This window comes from Bufo bufo, chromosome 6, assembly GCF_905171765.1.
Source record: "Bufo bufo chromosome 6, aBufBuf1.1, whole genome shotgun sequence".
NCBI lineage: Eukaryota > Metazoa > Chordata > Amphibia > Anura > Bufonidae > Bufo > Bufo bufo.
This window is the reverse complement of record NC_053394.1, coordinates 125095830-125120830: the sequence shown is the minus strand read 5'-3', so window position 1 is coordinate 125120830 and position 25001 is coordinate 125095830. Positions and strand designations below refer to the sequence as shown.

The 25001-nt window shown below is 42.7% G+C and overlaps 1 protein-coding gene across 1 annotated transcript in view; it reads left to right on the top strand.

The window, feature by feature from the left end:
* The window catches only part of TLL2 (tolloid like 2), a 183156-nt gene that overhangs the window by 131890 nt on the left and 26265 nt on the right, over nucleotides 1–25001 (top strand). Inside the window, exons 4-9 of the mRNA XM_040437476.1 lie at nucleotides 3137–3283; nucleotides 3792–3909; nucleotides 8035–8213; nucleotides 14008–14113; nucleotides 24490–24611; nucleotides 24879–24994. Coding sequence (XP_040293410.1) covers nucleotides 3137–3283; nucleotides 3792–3909; nucleotides 8035–8213; nucleotides 14008–14113; nucleotides 24490–24611; nucleotides 24879–24994 — 788 coding nt within the window. The remainder of the gene's footprint in view (nucleotides 1–3136; nucleotides 3284–3791; nucleotides 3910–8034; nucleotides 8214–14007; nucleotides 14114–24489; nucleotides 24612–24878; nucleotides 24995–25001) is intronic.

Below are 25001 nucleotides of genomic sequence, written 5' to 3'. Positions count from 1 at the left end.
TCCGTCTCTTCTGTGCGGAGAGGATCCTGCCTGCAGGTGCTGTGGACCACAAACTGAGGAATCCTACTACTGATGTGTGACCCCCCCCACCACTGTAATTACTGTATGTACTGATGTGTGACTATACTCATTCCCCCTTTTTCCCCAGGTGAAGGGTCATATATTCATAGATGATTTCTAGGCTGTCAGCTGGGAGTAAGTTGTGTGATGATAGACAGGATGCTCCTCTGTTAGCAGATCGATTTTTGTACAAATGTATTCATCAGAGTTCTGTTGTCTGTACCCCCGCTCAAAAGATCCCCCTCCTCCGGCAGTCCATGTCACACTTCTTTTTTTCTTTTTTTTCTTTTTTATAAAGGCGCAGTTAAAAAGTCGCAAACACATAGTTTGCAAGTTTTTAACGCCACTTTTAGGAAACAAGGGAAACTATAAATCTCCCTCTCTATTCATTCTGTTCATGGCTTACATCCTGTGGCACAACTAGAAATGACTGAGCCCCACAGCAAATTTATGAACGGGGTACCCCACCCCCCAGAAACATGTGTGGGATGGGTAGTGACCTCTTTACTGCTGGGACTGGGGTGTTCCTTCTATTATGTCTGTACAGCTTACTACTGGGGTGTTCCTTCTATTGCTATGTCTGTACAGCTTACTCCTGGGACTGGGGCGTTCCTTCTATTACTATGTTTGTACAGCTTACTCCTGGGACTGGGGCGTTCCTTCTATTACTATGTTTGTACAGCTTACTGCTGGGACTGGGGCGTTCCTTCTATTACTATGTTTGTACAGCTTACTGCTGGGACTGGGGCGTTCCTTCTATTACTATGTCTGTACGGCTTACTCCTGGGACTGGGGCGTTCCTTCTATTACTATGTTTGTACAGCTTACTGCTGGGACTGGGGCGTTCCTTCTATTACTATGTCTGTACGGCTTACTCCTGGGACTGGGGCGTTCCTTCTATTACTATGTTTGTACAGCTTACTCCTGGGACTGGGGCGTTCCTTCTATTACTATGTTTGTACAGCTTACTGCTGGGACTGGGGCGTTCCTTCTATTATGTCTGTACAGCATTTATTTACTGATGACTGAGTTTTTGATAATGTCTGAGGGGCTCTTGTTTCTATGGGAACACAGGTGGGTGGGGATGTCATGTGACTGCTCCTCTGAAGATACTTGCTGCAGTGCATGCTGGGATATTTACTTTCACTTTACAGCTGCTCCTCCCACACATCCGGTCTGAGGAGCTTCTCCAGGGAAGTGTCATGGTGAACAGGTTAGAAAATGAGATAGAAGCCAGTACATTTAGCTTTAGTAATTAATACTTCATAGTTTTGGCTATTGTCTGGGGCACTTTGGATTTTTGATACTTAAGGTGGTCAACCCCTTTAAGTGATATGGATAGACCTTATTATTCAGTTGCCTAGTAATTAAAATGTTGACAACTTCAGACATTTGAGGGAATTCACTGTGCGGGAACAGCTTTCTGGTGTAAAGTCTCACCTTTTTGGTGCATTCAGGTTTTGCACAAAAAATGTGCGCCTTTTTCCAATGGTCATGGCCTGTCGGAGGAGGCAAAGACTCCCAAGGGGCACCTGATTTGTTGTTTATGCCACAAAGTGGCAGCTCTGATTTGCTTTTCCGGAACAAGGACCGCCAGGGGATGTGCCAAAGAAGCCTGAATTTATTAATAATTTAAGCCCATCTTAGGCTCCATTCACATGACCGTATGTTTGCTACGCATCAGATCCGCATTTTTTACAGAACAGATGCGGAGCCGTTCATTTCATCCGCATCTGTATGTCCATTTCGTATCTCTGCAAAATAGAACATGTCCTATTGTCCATTTTGCATAAAGGAATAGTCATTGTTATAATGGATCCGCAAAAAAAAAACTGCAAGTGCAAAATACATAAGGTCGTGTGAATGCACCCTTAAAGAGAACCTGTCCTCAATTTTATGCTGAACTTGTTGCTCTCCCCACCCATTTGCTAATGATTGACAGTCTTCTTACTTTTCTCCCTAGAATAGAACTGCCAATCATCAGTAGATGGGTGAGAGAGCAGGAGTTGATGAATAACTGACTCTTCTCAGGTAGATTTGACTCTTTTTCAAGGCCCAGGCTGCATTGATTATGATGCTGGTTCTCGGCAACCACTGACTTGTAGCTCGTGTGTGACACACCGCTGACATCAGCAGGTCTGTCACTACTTTATGCTGCCTTGAGTGAGGGTAGCATAAAGTTGATGACAGGTTCCCTTTAAACTTCTAAATATGACTGGCATTTGAGTCTCCAGTCTTTAATTCCCAATCAAAATGATTATAGCCATTTTAAAATCGTATAAACTCCTAAATTAGATTGAAGTGTAGCTGTCATTTGGGATTATTTTTAATATTGTGTAAGGACAGGGATGTGAAGCATTTTGTAATATACTTCATTCGGGGAAAGGTGTTTAGATCCTGTTTTCTAGCAAAAATTATAAAGAGTCTCCTTTTGGTGAAGATGACTCTGAAACATAGAGGCAGGATTCTCAGCCTGCCTCTTATCTTGCTGCCCCCTACATCCCTTTATGTGCCCTCTCTGCCTATGCTCCTGGCTCTGGCAGCTCTGTACATTTCTTTATTCCCTGTGCTTTTGTTGGCTACTGAGCACAGGAAAGAGAGAGAATAGCCTAACTGTCAGTCCTCATAACTGCAGTCCTGTTCTCCTCCTTTCTCTTTCCTAAGCCCAGTAATTAACAGGAAAGTGCTAAGTGCCGGCAGCCAGTATACAGGGACCTAGCACTGACGGTAAGTATATTAAATGCTGGCACTCTCATTCTCCTTTTTTTGTTAGTTATTGAATGCAGGGAGGAAACATTAATTTCTATGGAGCCATGCAAACATTCATATTTTTTGTGGATCTATGTGGCTATTTTCAAATAGAGCAGGTCTTATTCTTGTGCAAATTGTGGATGACAGTAGCCCTTTCTATTGATGGGAGTGAGAAAAATATGGAATGCATGAGGCAGGTATCCCTATTTTGCTGATCTCTACCTTGCGAACCATAGTCACTGCTAATAATTGCCTTTTGCTGTTTATTGCTATTTGGCTATCATGTACTTAAATACTTAAACTGTGTTCCATCTTTCTCCACAAGGTAGCTTGGATGCTGTGACTGCAAATCAATCCACTATTGATAGCCTTCAACCACACGGGGAACGAGTCCGCAGAGCTGCAACCTCAAGGACAGAGAGAATATGGCCTGGTGGAATCATCCCTTATATAATACAAGGCAACTTTACTGGTTTGTGTCCTGTTGTCGTAATAGTTGTATTGATCATTTTATCACGGACATACATTAGTATAATTGTTTTTGTGAAACCCCGGGAGAGAAGTGCTGCACTCAGTGGCAGTCCTCACTGTATTAGGCCTTGTTGTGATAAAAAAAATAATAAATTCCGATCTTTGGGGCATACCCTGATTTTGGGGCTACTGCCTGGTGTTAGGTGGGGTGCCTTTGGTGTACATGAGTTTTGAGGTGCAAGGCAGGGTCCCTGAATGTTATGTGTTAGTGCACACAATGATGAGGCCAGGTGTTGCGTAGCAAGTCCACTGTACTTTACTGAGGTAGTCCAATAGATGGTTCACACAGGCACTGATCACATTAAATGCAGTCTGTACTGTTAACATATGCAATTTCCTAGGGTCCTAGGGAGGCTTGTCGCCGCCTGCTATTGGCTGATTTATTTTCTTTTCTTTTTTCTTATATAGTTTTATACTCATATCACATTTCTAATCATTTTATTTTATAGGCCACCAAAGAGCAATATTTAAACAAGCTATGAGACACTGGGAAAGATATACCTGCGTTACATTTATAGAAAGAACTGATGAAGAAAGTTATATCGTCTTTACTTACAGAACATGTGGGTAAGTATAAGGGTTATCGTGCTCCTTACTGTTTGTAACTTTAGGCCATGATGCCTGTGAACAGTCAAATAGGAATAAAACAATATGGCAACTATACATTTTCTGATGGATATCTGTCAAATGGGATTCCACGGATACGGTCCAGTCTACATCAGGATAATGTTTTTTTCCTGAAGCATACTGCCAGCTGTATGAATTTGTGAACTGAGCAGAAATACAAAGCAAAAGATTGAGCAATAGTCAGTTTGGTAATTATTAGGGATGTCCCGATACCATTTTTTTAAGACTGAGTACGAGTACCGATACTTTTATTTAAGTACTCACCGATACCAATTACCGATACTAATTTTAACAATAAAATACACACACATGTATTTTCTGACCACTGACCAACCAAAAGGCAAACAGAACTATAACATTCCAAGGAGACGTTATACTGTATGGGGGCAGCCACAAGGAGACGTTATACTGTATGGGGGCAGCCACAAGGAGACGTTATACTGTATGGGGGGCAGCCACAAGGAGACGTTATACTGTATGGGGGGCAGCCACAAGGAGACGTTATACTGTATGGGGGGCAGCCACAAGGAGACATTATACTGTATGGGGGCAGCTACAAGGAGACGTTATACTGTATGGGGGCAGCTACAAGGAGACGTTATACTGTATGGGGGCAGCTATAAGGAGACGTTATACTGTATGGGGGCAGCTACAAGGAGACGTTATACTGTATGGGGGCAGCCACAAGGAGACGTTATACTGTATGGGGGCAGCCACAAGGAGACGTTATACTGTATGGGGGCAGCTACAAGGAGACGTTATACTGTATGGGGGCAGCTATAAGGAGACGTTATACTGTATGGGGGCAGCTATAAGGAGACGTTATACTGTATGGGGGCAGCTACAAGGAGACGTTATACTGTATGGGGGCAGCCACAAGGAGACGTTATACTGTATGGGGCCAGCCACAAGGAGACGTTATACTGTATGGGGCCAGCCACAAGGAGACGTTATACTGTATGGGGCCAGCCACAAGGAGACTATACTGTATGGGGGCAGCCACAAGGAGACGTTATACTGTATGGGACGGCCACAAGGAGACGTTATACTGTATGGGGGCAGCCACAAGGAGACGTTATACTGTATGGGGGCAGCCACAAGGAGACGTTATACTGTATGGGGGCAGCCACAAGGAGACGTTATACTGTATGGGGGCAGCCACAAGGAGACGTTATACTGTATGGGGGCAGCCACAAGGAGACGTTATACTGTATGGGGCCAGTCACAAGGAGACGTTATACTGTATGGGACGGCCACAAGGAGACGTTATACTGTATGGGACGGCCACAAGGAGACATACTGTAAGGAGTCAGGACAACAATTTTTGAAGCCCCCTTCCTCTGTATAATAGTCTTGTGGCCATCATACAGTAATGTAGGGCCATAGAAGACAGACACTATCACCTTTAGAGGGACTCGCTCCTGGCAAACACAGCTCTGCTGCAGTGAATGCAGTGGAGCAGACTGATGTAATTACAATGTATAGTTATTGCAGGGACTCAGAGAATCGTCTGAGAGTTTATTAGTTAAAAGAATCGAATGAGTCAGAGACGGTCACCGAGTCCCTGCCAGGCTTCCTGCTCTGCTACATGCACCCTGTACACACACAGCTCCACTACATGCTATGCTAATAATGCCCCCCCTTCCCCCGGACGGACTTACAGGGAGCCGCAGAGCAGGACGTCTAGCAGGGACTCGGTGACGATTCTTTTAACTAATAAACTGTCAGACGATTCTCTGAGTCCCTGCACTGTGAGTCAGTGCTGGTTGCCTCTGATTGGTTGGAGGGCGGGGAGGGGTGGGGCGGAGCTAGCTTCCACTGTAGGCTCCTATTACACTGCCTGCTGCTGCCTCTGAAGCTGTTAGCTGTGGGAGATGCAGGGGCAGGCCGCGGACAGACACAGAAGCGGCGCACAGGTATCGGCAGTGGTATCGGGGACATTTGCACGAGTACATGTACTCGTGCAAATGCCCGGTATCTGTACCGATACCGATACTGGTATCGGTATCGGGACATCCCTAGTAATTATAATTATTTTTTTCCTTTTCTGCAGCAACATACATTTTTGAAAAATTGACTCCATGCTTATTCAGAACAAAGTAATAGTTACATCATTAGGCCAGTTTCAGATGGTCGTGTCCACATCGGAAACCACCCTGCATGTGGAAGCGGGACTTCTGTAACATGAACTCAGAGCATTTAACGATTTTATAATGCTGTGTATCTGTGCCCGATCTCCACTGCAATGATTTGTATTCACATAATACCATCAGTACTAAACATTACAGCGAGGTCAGGCAGAAACACACAGCATTATAAATCATTCTAGTGCCCTGCGCTCATGTTACAGGAGCACTGTCCATAACGCGAAGTTGTGTGTGTGTTTCCCCACAGTGGACATGCTCGTCTAAAAAAAAAAAAAAAAAATTATATATATTTATTTATTTTTCTCTGCCTTCATAACTTTTATGCATTGTAATTTTTTTTATATTTTCAATGGATCTCCACTTTAAAGGAACCTAAGCTTAGAAATGAATGATAAGAGTGAACAGGAGAACTTTATCGCCCGCTGTTTGACTGCAGGGTTGTCTGTATGTGGCTAAAACAAGTAAACTGTTGCTTTTGTCTAGGGGCTATCAACATCTGATCATGGGGGGTCCACATTCTGGCATTTCCTCTTTGAAAAAGCTGCAGTGTACAAGTGAGGCCTGTGACATGGCCTCTGAGCATCTCAGTCCCCTAAATGAATGGGATTAGGGCACTATGCTTGGTATGGTTTGAAGAGCGCATGAACGATCAAGCCCCTTCAAGTATCTGATAGGTGGGGGTGCCAAGAGTTGGACCCCCACCAATCCGATATTGATGACCTATTCTATGGTTAATTTTTGGAAAACCCATTTAACAATATTTGAATTATCCTACAGGTAGGGCAGAGGAGGGAGCTTCAACTCTAGTCAGTTGTCTTAGTCAGACACTGGATCATGAGAAGGAAGGGGCATGGCTGATCTTCTGGGACCCATAGAGAAGATGTGTATATGTATTTATCATCTTTACCTCATCTTATGTCCTGCTGTGTCTGGGCTGTTGCCCAGTTCCCAGAGGATTCCAGTTCCCACAAGACCAGGATATGGATTGGTCCTGTGACCGCTGCTACCACTGGTGCAGCCTCAGTGGTCACATATGCTTGATCGGCATGTCCCTAACAGTGATGTACTGATCAAGCAGATGTGACCGCTTAGGCCTGTCATTAGCTGCAACAGTCGGGGGACCAAGCAAATTTCTGGTCTGCTTCTAGACAGGACAACCTCTTAAGTATTCTACAGTGGAGTGCTGTGTAAAGCTGGCATGATTTCTAGGTTAATAAGTAGGCGTCTGACTCAATTTCAATGAACAATACCCGTTGATCTACTGAGTAATTTAATAAAATGTATCTGTATAGCTCTACCTGCTGTTTGTTACCTTATTTTTCGGTCCATTGAGGTGGACGTACATGCTCAGTTACATCCTTCAACTGCCTTCTGAGTTGTGATAGGAAGAGTGCTGCTGCAGAAAGGACAAGCTTCCTGAGCTACCTGCTTGATATAAATCTAGCGGAGCAACTGGAACAATGAATGGGGAGATCTGTGGATCCATGTGAGGGACAGGGCTGGTTCTAGCTTTGATATGAGATTGTCATGTACTGTATGATGTCTGATTTTAATTCTTTATATTAATCATGGGATAAACCATATAATAGAGATCTCTTCAAACTACAGTAGCTAACATTTATGGTCCTGAGATCATACAGACACAGCATTTGTCCCTTCTTGATCACAAGCTCATTCAAACAGTTGATAATGGGGCTCCCAAGAGTTGGACCCCCCCCCACCAATCTGATATTGATGACCTGTCCTAAGGATACTCATTGCTCACTGCTGAATTATATCTATCGTATTTTGCTGACACTTGTATGTAGTTAATAATATATCATAGAAAACTAGGTCAGTTATAGAGGACAAGGCATACAATGATGATAATACACAAAATGTAGAAAATTATTTATAACTGTGTTTAAAATTTTTGAAGCTGCTGTTCATATGTAGGTCGACGAGGAGGAGGTCCTCAGGCTATATCCATAGGAAAGAACTGTGATAAGTTTGGCATTGTGGTCCACGAACTGGGACATGTGATTGGATTTTGGCATGAACATACTCGTCCAGACAGGGATGAACATGTGACAATTGTAAGAGAAAACATACAGCAAGGTGAGCGAACATCAGAATATTCTGAGCATCCTGGTCTGTGTACTTATCCTCCCTGCAGGAAATGCGAGCAACTGTTGCTCGGCGGCCAAGTGTTGGGCCATACAACCTGACATAATTGCAGCACAAAGAACTTGAAGGGTATAAAAATTCTCTTGAGCAGGAGATTTCGTTAATATATAAATACTAAACTAATATATAAATATAAATTCTCTGTAAGGCTTCATGCACACAGCAGTGTCCATATTTGGTCTGCAAACAATTGATACCTTCCGCTTGCATCCCATATTTTCCCTTTCATCCATGACTGCATACCATGAGATAACCTGCCTCCAGCCAGGTAGGGACAGGAAGAATAAATTTGATCCTCCTCGGTGTCTTCCTGTCCCTCCAGGTGGGAGATGGATCATCCTCATGGCACTTGCTATGAGCTTGTTTCTGTTTTAAGGCAGGCAGAGGCGGTGGATAGAAGAAAATGGAATGCCTTATACACATGAGGGAAGAAGGCAGCACCCATGCCTTAGTTGGCTATTGAGGTACTGGTGAGCCCTTCAAGATCCCTGTTCCTTACCTCCCGCTCAGCACGTCGGGCGTGGGGGTCCATGTGTGACCAGACACTCAGGGAGTCCCTACGGTTGTATTGTAAGCTCATCGCGATCCGATACCTTCGGCATTCGCGATGACTCCACTGGAAGTCTGATGCGGTTCATGTGCGTTCCAGGAAGTACTTCCGGTCGGTGGAACGCACAATTGGCGCGCATGATCATGGCGGAGGTCGCCCGCTGTTTTGATGTCTACAGGTAAGAGTATTTTAAGGGGATCGGAGGTAGTGCAGACAAACATGTCTGAGCTAGGTACTGGTCAGGTGGAGACCTCACAGGGCCCTACTATTGTAAGTAAGTCTTTTTTGGGGGGAATGCTGGTTATGTTATTAATGCTAACCCCTTGTACCTCTGTCTCTCCCTCTTCCTGTATGTATGCAGAGTGATAAGGATGGGGCTCAGAAAGCTAAGTCTAGTCCGAAAACTAAAGGGTGTTATAAGTTCAGTAAAATTGCCTGATACATATAGTAAAAAACTCTGCAAAAAATGTACTACTAATATGGCAAGACTTGGTCCCGTCTATTAGGGAAGAACTAAGGGATGTAATTAGGGAAGAGCTGAGGTCTGCCCTAGCTGAAAATCCTATAGCTTATCCGGGGACATCTAGCTCAAAACATAGGGATCCCAAAAGAAGTGTCTCCAGTTCATCTGCAGATAGTGAACAGGCATCAGATTTGGAGGATCTGGACTCTTTGGATTCATCTGGGTCTGATTGAGAATTCAAAAACCTTCTCTTCTCTTCTGAAGATACAAAAGAGTTGATAAAAGCGGTCAGGGCGACTATGGATCTCTCGGATGAGAAAGTCCATAGGTCCATCCAAGATCAAATGTTTAGTGGACTGGAGCAAAAGAGTTTTTTCCAATCCACAAAAACATGCAGGGATTAGTAAAAAGAGAATGGAAAACACCTGATAGAAAATTATTTATCCCGAAAACTGAGACGTCGCCTCCCCTTTAGTGAAGAGGATGAGGCCTTGCTAACATCCTGCCCTAAAGTTGATGTGTCTGTCAAAATTTGTCAAAGGTGCAAATGCACTTCCATTTAAAGACATAGGGACCCTAAAAGACCCGATGGATAAGAAAGCAGATCAGACTTTAAAAAAGACCTGGGAGGCTAGCACTGCTCTATTCAAATCTAAGCTTGCTGCCACGTCTGTGTCTAGATCCTTGAAAAGGTGGTTATTGCAGTTAGAAGCTCTCCTAAAAGGAGGAGCCCCTTATGACACACCAAAAGACTCCTTCCCTTTGCTTTTAAAAGCAGTGGATTTCTTGTGGGATTCTACGGCAGTCAGTCAGAATGGCAGCAAAACCAACTGGACTAGCAGTAGTGCCTAGAAGAGCTCTTTGATTAAAATCTTGGACAGGTGATATCAGTTCCAAGATGAAATTATGTAGTTTACCTTTTCATGGAAACTTGATGTTTGGCCAGTATTTAGAAAGCATTTTTAGAAAAGGCTTTAGACTCTAAAAAGTCCTTTCCTAAGGATACAAATAAAAGAAAATTTCCCTTTTGAAGAGTTAAAAAAGGGGGTACCTTTCAGGCAAAAAGATCTACTAGGGAAACACACTGGTCCAAAGGAAAAAAAATCAAGAGTGGAAACAGAGGCTTCTTGTTTACCCCAAAAATAGAGAATCTTCCAAACAATGACTCCAGGTTTCAGGTGGGAGAGGAAGACTAAAGTTGTTCGTAAAAGAATGGGAAGAGATCACTGTAAATCCTTGGGTACTAAACATTATTGCAAAAGGTTGCAATATTACTTTTTGTCTTCCTCCTCCCTTAAACGTCTTCAAGGTAACCCCAATTCAAAGATTGTCCTTCTTGCAAGAAAAATTGGAAGAAGGGATTCGGAATCTCTTAGCTCAAAAAGCTATTATCCCGGTTCCTTTCTCGCATCAAAAAAAGGCTATTTCTTTCTGGTTAAAAAAAAAAAAAACAGATGGAGGGTTCCGACTAATAATAAACCTAGAAAGCCGGAACAGGTTCATTTTTTATTTTTTTTGGGAGGGGGGGGGGGGGTCGGAGGAGAACTACATCAGTCCCAAGTACTTCCCTTTTTGGAATCACCTCCACCCCGAGGGTGTTTACCAAAGTAATGCTAGAGGTGGTGGCTCACTTAAGAAGGCGGAACATCCTAATCATCCTAATCATTCCCTATCTATTTATTGTAGGCGGCTCAAAACATACACTGGAAAAGAACTTGTTCATAACTTGTCAGACCCTTTATTATCCAACCTGTCTGATACACTGGAAAAAATCAAATCCTTGCCCATCTTAGAATTTAACTTTTTTTTTTAGGGGCCAGTCTAGATTCTACTCTTCAAGAAACATTTCTTCCAACTCAGAAGGTGATGGTGATAAGCGAAAAGGTTTCGAGATTTCAAAATTAATCTGTATGCACAATCAGGGAGGCTATGAAGCTACTGGGTTCTTTTGACTTCGTGCAACCCGGCAGTAAAATGGGCACAGTTCCACACTCTGATACTACAACAGTGGATATTAGTGTGTTGGAAGTCAGGAATCGTTATAGGGGGGTAGTTCAAATTCCCTTACTAGTAAATCAGTCCCTGCAGTGGTGGAAAAATCCAGAACATCTGATGAGGGGTTCCCTGGAATCCCAAACATCTGCTAGTTATTATGATAGATGAAGCCTTTGGGGATGGGAGCGCACTGCTCTCATCTCTTTCCAAGGACAATGGTCTGACAGTCAGAGACCCCTCTCCAAATCAGAGAGAGTTGGCTGCTGTCTGGGAAGCAATAAAGGCATTGTCTCATTACATAAAAGGAAAGGACATTCAAGTAAGGACAGACAACACAACAGTAGTTGCCTACCTAAATCGTCAAGGAGGAACAAGAAGCTTGGCTCTGAACCTGTTAACAGAAAACATTTTTTTTTCTTGGGCGGAAGTTCACTTAAGATCCCTGTCAGCTATACACCTAAAAGGATCCCTAAACACAAAGGCGGACTTTTTAAGCAGAACTTCACTAAGATCAACAGAATGGAGCCTAGAAAAACAGGTTTTTCTTTAGATCACAGAATTATGGGGGACCCCACAAGTAGATCTATTTGCCTCTGCAGCAAACACAAAATTAGAAAAGTTATTTTCCCTGAACCCCTTCGACAGGAACATAGGTGTGGACGCGCCGTCACAGAAGTGGGACTTTCAACTGGCATATGCCGCCTCCCCCCCCTCTTCCCTCCAACTTATTCCCAGGGTACTAAAAAAGATCCAGCTAGACAGGGCCCATGTTATTTTGATAGCTCCTCTGTGGCCGAAAAAGCCATGGTTTCCCTTGCTGAAGGACCTGTCAGTTCAGAGCCCATGGATTCTTCCCTGGAAACGAGATCTGTTGTCACAGGATCTTATCTGTCATCCCAAAGGAGAAAGGTTACATCTGGCAGCATGGAACCTAAAGGGTGATATTGAGGTCTAGGGGTTTATCGGATGCCATTATTGACACCATGATGACCAGCAAGAAAGAGGTGACTTCCAAAATTTACTCTAAAGTTTGGAGGAGTTTCTGTAGTTGGTGTGTTCAAGCTAAGGTCTCTTCTCAGAAATTTTCTGTTCAAGCAGTTTTAGGATTCCTGCGAACAGGATTTGAGAAGGGATTACCTCCGAATACATTAAGGGTACACATATCAGCATTAAGTGCTGTTTGCTAAAAAAAAATTATATAAATTGCGGACCTCCCATGGGTTCTGTTTTTTGAAAGGGGCAGACCGGTTAAGACCATTAAAAGTAGGATTGGATTGGCTCACCCTCCAATTTATACGGAATGGGTGCTCCCCCTAAAAGAAAGATATCCCCAATCTTCTAGGTAGGTAAATGAACTATATGGAGGAGAGGGGCACACCTCATATGATGATCAAATGGAACTGCAGCCAATGCGTTTAGACTATTTATTAGTTACAATAAAATAATATACGGTACCGGAATAGCATAAAATACATTCACTAAAATACAGTTAATACATAAATAACTATCTATGTAAATTGAGAAAGCCAGTATAAGTGTCACTGATATCCAATAAGGTTGGTGAATTTGATGGTATTAAAGTTCAAATGCGCAGTGGTATATTCGCTATGTCTCTCCTATTGTCGGGAAATGACTAGCAGCTGTGGCCAGTATGTTGCAATGTGATACAAAGTCTCGTATATTGCTTGCTGTTTGTTACAGCATATCAATTAATGCGATATAATGGCTTGGTGTGTATGAACACACTACTCACTGTTTGAAGCGGTATATTGTCCGGTCACTCGTGCTTGGCGTGGCGTCCCACGTGTTGCAGCACAAGAGGCCTCAGTTCCGGTCCGCTCTCGATATATGTGAGTAAGGTACTGTGGCAGGCAAAGAAACTGTCCGTTTTGGACGCCGGGGTATAAATGTTTTGACCCACTTGATTATCGGCGTTACCTTGGTGTCTGTTAGTTTAGACACAAATGGACTTGCATTTCTTCCTGATTGATATGTAGAAAGCGCTCCAGAAATTTTTTTTTTGTTGCGCAGATAATACGCTGCGGTTTCTTACTTGCTTTACTTGAGACTTGTGCACCAGACGCGTTTCGGAGTTGGCAGTGACTCCTTCCTCAGTGGTCCTTCCTCTTGCGTTTCCTCGATCTGCTTCACACACAGTCTTCCACAATCACTATTCACTGTTCCAGGGAGGACGCCATCTTTCTGACACCATAGGCCACTTTTATCAAACTGAATAATAAATCAGTCTTGGTTGCTATGAGCAACTAATCAGAGCTCGGCTTTCAGTTCCTACAGGGATCTGAAAAAATGATAGCTGAGCTCTGGTTGCTAAGGACAACTAGGACAGATTTACTATTAGGCAGTTTGATTTTGAGATATTGGAGGCGGGCTACTTTTTTTTTTTTTTCTTGGGCCACTCTGTACAAAATGAGAAAAACGGTCCTATGCATGAAGCCTCCGGTCATCATTATCGATCAGACATTTATGGTACTTGCTCATTATTTTGTGGAGACCTATCAAAGTAATATCATACAGTTTTGGGCAGAGGACAGCAACTTCCCACACTGCCGCTGTTGTGAAACTAGAACTCCCAGCATGTTTTATTCACTTCTGTGCCGAGCAAGAGGACACGCTGGGAGTTGTGGTTTCACAACAGCTGGAGTGCCGAAGGCTGCAGATTGTATATATTTATATAATTATCATTTTTTTTTCCATAGGTCAGGAATACAACTTCCTTAAGATGGAACCAGGAGAAGTGAATTCTTTGGGAGAGACATATGATTTTGACAGTATCATGCATTATGCCCGGAACACATTCTCAAGGTTGGAATCTAAGGTTATGTCTCTTAAGTTCTTCATAGAATTTGTTATTTTTCTGTTTGCCCTGTTAAAAGGCATCGGTCAGCAGATTTGTACCTATGAAACTGACTCACCTGTTGCATGAGCGCTTGACGGCTAAATTATTCTCTAGGAGCAATGGGGGTGTTGCAGTTACCCCTAGAGGCTCAGCTCTCTCTGTAACTGCTGCACCTTCTGCATTTTGACAGGGCCAGGCATGATGGTGTTTTCACTGCCTGGACCAGTCAAGGTGCTGAGGCCTCTAGAAGTTATGGCAGTGCCCCTGTTGCTTCTAGAGGCTTATTTGCATTATTATTTTTTTCAGAAACGCAGATGCCTTCAGCTGCCAAGTGCACATGCAACAGGTCGGCCAGTTTCCTATGTGCAAATCTGCTAAATGGTGCCCTTTAAGTGCCTCAGCTGTTTTTATGTATTGAATGTGTAATGTGCAATAATGTTTTCAGTGCTTTTGTATTACATCTATGGGTTTTTATTTATTTTGCACTTTAAATACTGTCCTTTCCCATCCATAATATAGCAGTTCAAGTTTCACTGCAGTCAGTATTGCTCTTCTCTTCCAACACCACAGTCGTCTGCCAGCTTACTAACTAAGGATTCAGTAAATTTGATATCTATGATGTTTAGCTGTCTCTATCTGCAGAACCAACATTAATGAACCTGCATAGTTCAGGAGACCAAATGGATTGCAATTAATTTTAACAATGACCATCATATACCTTTCGTGTTGGTTCTGCATGTGGAGGGCCAGCTAAAGGAAATCTACAGAGTGGCGAGCCCTGGTATAGGAAGATGAGGGGAAGATCTGGATTAACTGTAGTCATACACGTGTCTTTATTAGATAGTGATGGGCTTTAATTGGTCATTGTTGTTTCAACCAACTTTGCATAAATCAGAAGAAAAGTGGAATATAATAAATTTTGTAATATATCGTATTGGAGAAAGATTTCTCTCCCTCATAAACTAACATTCTTTGCTAAATCCATCTTGAGAAACAAGACAGCTGTTGGATCACTGACGGAACAGATTTCATACTTCCATTAGAAGACGGAGGAGGAGTGAGTTACAGTGAGACAGAAAAGTCAAAAAAAGGCTTATTTAAAGAAACGGAGATAAACGTGAAGTCTAAGGAGAAGGAAGGAAGAATGTGGCTAGAAGGAGAACGATGTAATATAGCTAATCAGAGAAAATACAACGTTTCTTACATTCCCTTGAACTGTTTGCCTGAATTGGTCACTGTTTCAAGAAACTCTGTATTAAATCAGTGTCAATAGTAAGAGATACCACCGCACATTCAGGGTTAACATGCAAGTAAATCTTTTATTGTGACATATCCTCCAATAAATACATAGGTAAATACGGAAGAATGCCTATTTTTGTGACTCCGAATCTTGACGTTTCAGTCATTTCAGACCTTGGTCACATAAGTCACTAATAAAAAAAACGGAACAGAAATTCGTTAGTTAGGAGCAAAAGGTTATATTACATAATAAGGCAGGCATATGGCTATACAGAATGGAAACCGATATGTAAAAGGTATTGGAAAATATAGGTCAACGTCTATATAGATGTGGCCATTAGAGTTAGAGCCATATGGCTCTTTTTACTTGCATGTTAACCCTGAGTGTGCGGTGGTATCTCTTACTATTGTTTTATCTGGATTATATCCCCTCCACTGAAGCATCTCACAGACTGGACAGCGAGTGCAACCCAACCAATTTACCTTTTAAATCCGTGTCTGGTAAAGATATTGTCACAATGTGCCCTAACCTTGTTGCAGAGTTTAGAAAAAATTTCTGTATCCATCTCAACCCAACTTACTTGTCTGGACCAGAGAATATACAGTACTTGTAAATCAGGGCACACATTCGGGTTTTTTTATGCAGTTTTGGAAGTCAAAATCAGGTGTGAATCGTATAGATACGACTCCTTCTTGTGGCTCGGACCTTAGAATTTTTTTGGTTCTTTGTCGAAATGCATTTTATCAATGCAGGGAATATATTCTAGAAGGTATGGAGATCCTTTTGTATGGCAGAGCGAAGGCCAAAATTTACCCCAAATGATACATGCAAGACAAGTAGTCCATAATTCCCCCTTTTGCCTTGTTTAAATGGAGGATATGCTTCCTAGGCTATGGAAACACAGCTGTGTAGCTTGTAAGTGTAAACTAACGTAGATTTGCCTCCTGCTGGGGTCAATTGTTAAATGGCCACAAATATAGAAGCGGAAACTGTAAACTGATCCCAAGGGGCAGCTGTAGGCAGGTCGAATGTATTTAGAAAATGAATGCAGAAGCGCAAAATCCGCGTGGTTAAAAGCCATATTCGTTGTGTCTATCAATTGCAACAAACTAACTTAAGTTGACATAAGGCTGCTATCTGGTGACTTTTTTTTTATGAAGAATTCCTCCCAAAGCCCCATAATAAATTCTTAATCTCAGATGTTCTTATGACCTTTTAAAAGGAGTTTGTTCATTACGGTTGTTGGCATTGCATTACTCTGTTACACAAGTACATATTGTAAACTATTGCTGTCCTGGTGCCACTGGTAAATGTGATATGTGACCACCTGGTAGTGTACTTAAGGAATATTTACAAGCTGTATGGTGTAAGAAAAAATAACATAATTCATCCTACTCGTTTTCCTGGAGTAATGACCTGTAAACTATAGACATACAAAGGCCTCTTGTTAGATATATAAGCTAATGGCACAGTTGCTTCGTAGTCATTTCTGTCTGGTTTAGTTCATGCTTGTGGCTCAGTTACAATTTTTTATTTTATTTTCTTCTGTATATACAAGCATTTTGTCAGTAAACCGTGAATTCACCAAAAATGATTTGTGCATGAATTCAAGACATTTATCTATTAACAGGGGCGTAACTACCATAGCGGCAGACTATGTGACTGGTATGGGGCTCAGGGCAATAGGGGGCCCAGTTGGGATCATCTCCTCTTCTACTGAGGGTGAAAACTTGGTCAGGTCTCTACCCTCTAAAGAAACAACTTTTAGCAAATGAGGCAGTGGGAAAAAATGGCCCAAGGGTCACCGAAAGAGGTTTAGGAGGAAACCCTTCTGTCCTGTGTGGGGGGCCTGGTTTGATCCTTGCTATGGGGTCCTTACTACTTTATGTACGCCACTGTCTATCAATGCAGCATAAGGGGGCCATGATCAAAGGGGTTCTCCAGGCTACAATATTGATGACCTATCTTAAGAATAGTTTGTCAGATCGGTGGGGGTCTGTCATCCAGTACCACCACAGATCAGGAAACCCAGGAGGCTCCATACACTGTGTAGTTTCCATAGCATGCGTACTGAAGCTCCGCTTTCATTCACTTAAATGGAAGATTAGCTGCTGTATGCCGTTGTCTGCCTCCAGTACTGTACACAGTATAGTTTCTAGCAATGCAGCAACCCGAAACAGCTGATCAGTGATGGTGCTGGACCCTCATCAATCTGATAGGTGAGGGATCAGCAACCTCCGGCACTCCAGGTGTTCTACAGCTCCCTGAGTGTTCCATTCACTTCTATGGGAGTTGGCCGAACGTGTTTGCATGCTGGGATTTGTAGTTTCTTTAATTTAAGCTGCTTTTAGCCTGGGCTGGTCTTTTTGCCTTCATTATATGAACATTGGCTGAACTGATTGATTTCGACGGGACCAGCCAACCATCTTATGTGTATGGGGGATGTCTTGATTCTCCACCCATGGAAATTGTGGGGATCTGTTGCGTTGGAGTTCAATAAGCTCTAACTTTTGTTCTCGTAAGCTGCCAGCAATGGTCACTGGCAAGTTTTATTCTCATTTTTGTATTAAAAGCATATGCAGATTGTATAACCCCAATTCCAAAAAAATACAAATTGGGACCCTGTATAAAATGTAAAGAAATGTAAAAAAAAAAACTGAATGCAATAGTTTCCAAATATCATATAACCATATTTTATTCACAATATATCATAAAACTCATATCAGATGTTGAAAGTTAGACATTTTACCATTCCATGAAAAAAATTTACCAATTTAGAACTTGATAGCAACAACGCATCTCAAAAAAGTTGTGACAGGCAGCAAAGGACTCAAAGTGGTACTAATGGAAAAAAAAAAGCTGAAGGAGCAATTTGTTGCTAAGTTTGGAGAAATCGATATGTGCAAAAGCCAAGGCGACGGTCGGTATTGGATGTTCATGATGTACAGGCCCTCAGGTGGCAGTGCATTAAAAACAGGTATGATTCTATACTGGGAATTACTGCATGGGCTCATGACCACTTCCTGAAATCATTGTCTGTGAACACAGTTCACTGATGCTGAACATTATATAGAGCAGGGATGTCCAACCTGCGGCCCTCCAGCTGTTGAAAAACTACAACTCCCATCATGCCCGGACAGTCTACAGCAGGCATGCTCAACCTGCAGCCCTCCAGCTGTTGTAAAACTACAACTCCCACAATGCCCTGCTGTAGGCTGATAGCTGTAGGCTGTTCAGGCATGCTGGGAGTTGTAGTTTTGTAACAGCTGGAGGGCCGCAGGTTGAGCATGCCTGGTCTACAGCTATCAGCCTACAGCAGGGCATGGTGGGAGTTGTAGTTTTACAACAGCTGGAGAGCTGCAGGTTGGCCATGCCTGATATAGAGGTCTTAAAACATCATATGCTCCCATCCAGACAATGTGTCTTTTAGGGAAGACCTTGCATATTCCAGTAAGACTGTTCTAAACTAAATACTGCATCCATTACAACAGCATGGCTTCACAGAATAGTCTGGGTGCTGAACGGAGTCCAGACATTTCACCAATAGAAAACATTTGGGACATCGTGCAACGAAAAGTCCAGCAAAGAAGACTCAGAACTGAGCAGCTAGAACCCTACATCACACAGGAATCATCAATATCTTGTGTGTTCTATGATCTTTTGTGAATAAAATATGGGTTTGAGAGTTTTGGAAATCATTGCATTACATTTTTAGTTTATTTAAATTTTACACAGCGTCCCAACTTTTTTGGAATTGGGTTGTACTTTTGTGGGAAAAGACATGACGTGAATGCTGTTTACCACTGAACCAACTAATCAAATATTGTAAAAGTACAATTGCAGCCACTCCAAAAAGTTACCTCTTAAACATGTCGGTGCCTTTGTAGTACTTTGAGTATTACTATTAAGGATACTTGTGTACACAATTTCTAACTTTTGCTTAAAGCTTCCATGATCCTTTTCCAACCGAGAAGCGATGAGTTCTCAGTACTGCAAGCAAAGGCACTTTCAAGATAATAGAAATAATTTCCATATCTAACTGGTTCGGAGCTAGCTGGAAATGAAGCATTAGGGAAAGCTGGTAATTAAAGAGGGTGAAATTGAATGCTTTGAGGGGGAAAAAAGATCCAGTTTCAAAATCCCAATCGAAAATAACAGCGTTCTCTCAGCTGGATACCTTATAAACATGGCGTTATGTAGAAAGACATTCTCTTCTGCTGTAGGTCCTTTTTATGATCTTGTAGAGTCTCTGCACTTTGATTTTATTTTTAATAAAAGAGCAAAACTCTCTAATCTGTCTAATCTCCAAGGAGATGGGGGTTTTAAAAGTTCAATTCCTGGTAAATGGTTTTTATTTGAACAAAGACTTTACCTAGCGTTGCAAGTCCAGTTTTGGCTACGTACGTCTTTAGGAATTAGCAATTCATCAGCCGTCAATTGAACAGCTTCTAAGAATGAAAGATATTAATCTTCCTATAACGTGAAAAGAGCCTTTGGGGATAAAAGAATCATCTCCAGGAATGACAAGTATATCAGACTTGACCATGAATGAGCCATTGTACGGAGGTAGACGCTATTTGAAGGAATAGGATAAAAATGCAGTCAATTTTGTAGGTACTCTTTTTGTGGTAGTAGTATTTAGTTTGCACAGAAGTGAATACGAAACCGAGCTGCCATTGATGCAGTAAGTGATTTAACGTGATAATTCTATATCGGTTTGTGAATTTCCCCTTTAAAGAGGAGCTTTCACCTCTCCAGACATGATGTTTTTAGTAAATGCTTTGCATTTCTTATTGTATAACTCAAGAGCATGTATTTATTTTTTCTGCATTGTTCTTCCTGAATGTTTATGAAGAAATTAACAAATGCATGTTAAAATGCTCAGTTTTAAATGGGCTTTCTCGCTTAACAGTCTGGTGGTCATCTGATTGGTTAATGTCAGAGTTTGTAGGGATCACCACACGCCCCACCGACGCCGCCACCTGGCAACACCTAGTTGTTGAAGAGAGGGAGAGAGTAGAAGTTATTTATCAGAGACCAGTGTCTTACACCGATCTTTGATTTCTCCTGCACTGTTTGAGGATTCGCTTTATGATGAGGCTCAGGCCTAGTCATAGATTAGGCACATCCTCTGCTGAAATCGCAGAAAAAAAGACAGAACATCTTGTACGATGTGATGGCAGAGTATGCGGATGTACATGGCTACACTTCTAAAAGGAAATTCACATAAAATAATGCACTAGATGCAAACCTTATAAATGGACTAAGCCCTCATTCTGATAAAAGGGCTCATTTACACGAACGTAAGGGGCTCCGTGCTGCGGACCGCATACGGCGGGTGAATGGGTCCGCATGCGGCTGCCTCACGGAGCCTTTACGTTCGTGGGCATAAGCCCAAAATCTGAGACTCTCTCAGCCAATATATTTTGATCAAAACCCATCTGTGCCCACCTACCCTTGCCAAGGTGGTCTCAGTCAGGCAGGTCCTACTCTAAACCTCTGCTGGTCTGTGTGTCTAGATTGAAGACTCCTGACTGGAGTAGATTTCAGTCATTTACACCAGCATTGAGGGCCACTTAATAATGCCGCGTACTCCCAAATTTAGGCACTCGGGTGTTTAAAAAGTTGCAAGACAGGGTTATGCAACTTATATATTTATTTATTTTGGGCCAAAAAGGCATAGGGAGACATAATAAATTACCTTTTTGTGTTTAAAAGTTTTGAATAAATTTTTTTATTTTTAAATGGTTATCTCACATCACACAGCGCTATTCGTGCTATGTGACTGCTTGCTGAAGGAATTGTAGAACCTATGCTTGCGTGAATATGGACACATTATATTGTAATTCGCAAGGTTAATTTTTGTAGTGGTCAGTGGATTGCATGTCTATATGGTGTCCTATTAAGTTTTGAGTTTATTTCAGTGTGCTTTGCTCAGGTGATTAAAGGGGTTTTATCATTAATGTTAAGGCCAGATGAGTCTATGCCCTGGCCCCAGGTGGCCGGGAAAAAGCTGAGCAGGCCAGCGCTCCCCTCTTTCCGTAGCTGCCATTGCAGTGCACGGGAGCTACAGAAACGGCCTAGCACAGTAAGGCTACTTTCACACTTGCGTTCGGGGCCTCCGCTTGTGAGTTCCGTTTGAAGGCTCTCACAAGCAGCCCCGAACGGATCCGTACAGCCCCAATGCATTCTAAGTGGATGCGGATCCACTCAGAATGCATCAGTTTGGCCTACGTTCCGCTCAGCAGGCGGACACCCGAACGCAGCTTGCAGCGTTTTGGTGTCCGCCTGGCCGTGCGGAGCCAAACGGATCCGTCCAGACTTACAATGCAAGTCAATGGGGACGGATCCGTTTGACGTTGACACAATATGGTGCAATTGCAAACAGATTCGTCCCCCATTGACTTTCAATGTAAAGTCAGGAGTCCCTATTAATATACTATCAGATCGGAGTTTTCTCCAATCCGATGGTATATTTTAACTTGAAGCGTCCCCATCACCATGGGAACGCCTCTATGTTAGAATATACCATCGGATTTGAGTTAGATCGTGAAACTCGGATCCGACAGTATATTCTAACACAGAGGCGTTCCCATGGTGATGGGGACGCTTCAAGTTAGAATATACTAAAAGAACTGCCAGGCAGCAGACCCCACCCCCCCCCCCCCCCCCCCCCCTTCCTCCCTCCCTCCCCTGTATTTAACTCATTTGGTGGCCAGTGAGTTAAATATAGAGGAGGGAGGGGGGGGCCGGCCGCACTGGCCACCAATGAGTTAAATACAGGGGAGGGGGGGAGGTCTGCCCCCCCTCCCTCCCTCCCCTGTATTTAACTCATTGGTGGGGTTCACCACCCCACTTGGGAACGTCAACAGAGTCGGTCACTGTGTACATGACTGCCCCCTGCTGCCTGGCACCTGCCAGGCAGCAGGGGGCAGTCATGTACACAGTTCTTTTTGCCACCCCTATATTTAACTCAATGGTGGCCCCCCCCCCCCCCCCCCCCCTGTTTTTAACTCACTGGCCACCAATGAGTTAAATATCCGGCGGAGGGAGGGGGGGGGGGGTCTGCTGCCTGGCAGCACCTGCCAGGCAGCAGGGGGCAGTCATGTACACAGTTATTTTAGCATATTCTAACTTGAAGCGTGTCCATCACCATGGGAACGCCTCTGTGTTAGAATATACTGTCGGATCTGAGTTTTCACGAAGTGAAAAATCGGATCTGAAAAAAAGTTATGCAGACGGCTCCATTCTGAACGGATGCAAGCGTTTGCATTATAGGAGCGGATCCGTCTGTACAGACACCAGACTGATCCGCTCCGAACGCAAGTGTGAAAGTAGCCTAAGCTGTGCTGTTTACAGGTTAGCATCGGGCTGCTCACCTGTTTTTCTGGCAATCTGGTGGTCAGGGCTTAGTCTTTTCTTAGGTCTCTTTCACACGAGTGTGAAGAATTGGCTCCGGATGCGTTCAGTGAAACTCGCACCATTTTACAAGCAAGTTCAGTCAGTTTTCTCTGCGATTGCGTTCAGTTTTTTCCACGCGGGTGCAATGCGTTTTGATGTGTTTTTCACGCTTGTGATAAAAAAAAACCTGATGGTTTATAAACAACATCTCTTGCGACCATCAGTGAAAAACGCATTGCATCCGCATTTTGCTTCTGGATGCAATGGATTTTTCACTGAAGCCAATTCACATCTATGGGGCCAGGGCTGTATTAAACGCAGAATAAGGCTACATGCACACGACCGTGGTGTGTTTTGCGGTCTGAAAAACACGGATGGTGTCCGTGCGCGTTCTGCAATTTGCGGAATGGCACGGACAGCCTTTAATAAAAGCCTATTCTTGTGAGCAAAGCGCGGACAAAAATAGAATTTATTTTTATTTTTTTGTGGGGCCACTAAACGGAGCAACAGATGCAGACAGCACATGGAGTGCTGTCCGCATCTTTTTCGGCCCCATTGAAGTGAATGGGTCCGCATCCGAGCCGCCAAAACTGCGGCTCGGATGCGGACCAAAACAATGGTCGTGTGAAAGAGGCCTAAAGAACATGCTGCGTTTTCGCGCAACGCAGAACTGATTCATCCGCGTGGAAAATTTGCTTGTGTGAAATGGGCCTTATAGTTAGTAAGGTTGAAAAAAGACAGAAGTCCATCAAGTTCAACCAGGGGATGGGTGGGTATGTGTGTTTTAGAAAAGGGAGGGATTGTGATAACACCTTTTTTAAGTGCAATTAATTTTTATTGCTCCGTATATCTGAAATACAAATATGGCAACTTTTCAAATTAGTAAATTTTTTACATTTTTAATCGAGACTATTTGTGTCTTTACTTTCCGTGAGCTCTTTGTTATAGACTGCAAACAAGCCCTGTAGGTAATCTGATCCTGTAGTGGTCATTTCTGCTATCTGATCTGTTTTATTGCTGACCTAGGGGTTGTTTGTAGTCTTTTACCATGGAGACTCTGGAAACTTCTCATCAAGGGTATTTGCAACAGTGCTTCATTTTTATTATGAATGCATTGGTTGCAAAGGTGCACATAGGCGTTAAAGTGGTTATCCCATGGATAGCCCCAGTGAATCCACAAATAGCAATATGGAATGCAATGCTCCCTCCTTTCAAATGCCGTCTCCGCTGTCCAGTTGGTGGAGCAATAGTTCTGTCCTCCTTGCACTAAAGGCATCATTTTAGGTATTTCGAAATAGTTGATTGCATCTGCAAGGGAGCCACAGGCCTCATGCACACAAACTTTTTTTTTTATTTTTTATTTTTTATTTTTTTCCCCGTATACGGAACCATTCATTTCAGTGGATCCACAAAAAAAAACGCAAGGTACTCCATATGCGTTCCGCTCAAAGATAGAACATGTCCTATTATTGTCCCCATAACTGACAAGGATAGAACTGTTCTGTCAGGGGCCAGCTGTTCTGTTCTGAAAAAAAGGGAATGCATACGGATGTCATCCGTATTTTTTGCGGACAGCAAAATACTGTTGTGTGCAATAGGCCTCAGTGTCCTGGACTGGAATAAGAAATATAAAAAGAATACTTCAACAATATTAACTTTTATTCAGAAAATATTCTGCAACATATTTCTTTCTGTCAATAGGGGTTTATACTTTGACACAATTCGTCCTCGACAACCTCTCAGCCAGATTCAGAATATTGGACAGCGCATGCGGCTCAGCCGGGGAGATATAGCCCAGGCAAAGAAGTTATATAAGTGCCCAGGTAATGTCTGATGAGCTTTTACATCCATTTTTTTTTTTTTTTTAATTTGTAACTTTGGAATAATCTAAACTATAATCCAAATGATAACTGACAATGGTGCTGAACTTGTAGTGTGTGAGTAGTCTCATTCTTTTTGTAGATCTGGCAATATACTGTAATATTTATAAATGATAATTACGGGCACAAGCTATAGACTTCAATTAGACGTCATCACTCTCCATTCTTTACAGGAACAGTTCTTTAATGCAATATTTTTATTTTTTTAAGCATGTGGGGAAACTTTAATGGAGTCAAGTGGCAATTTCTCTGCCCCTGGTTATCCAAGTGGTTACCCATCTTACACCCATTGCATATGGAGAATATCTGTAACACCTGGAGAAAAGGTACTTT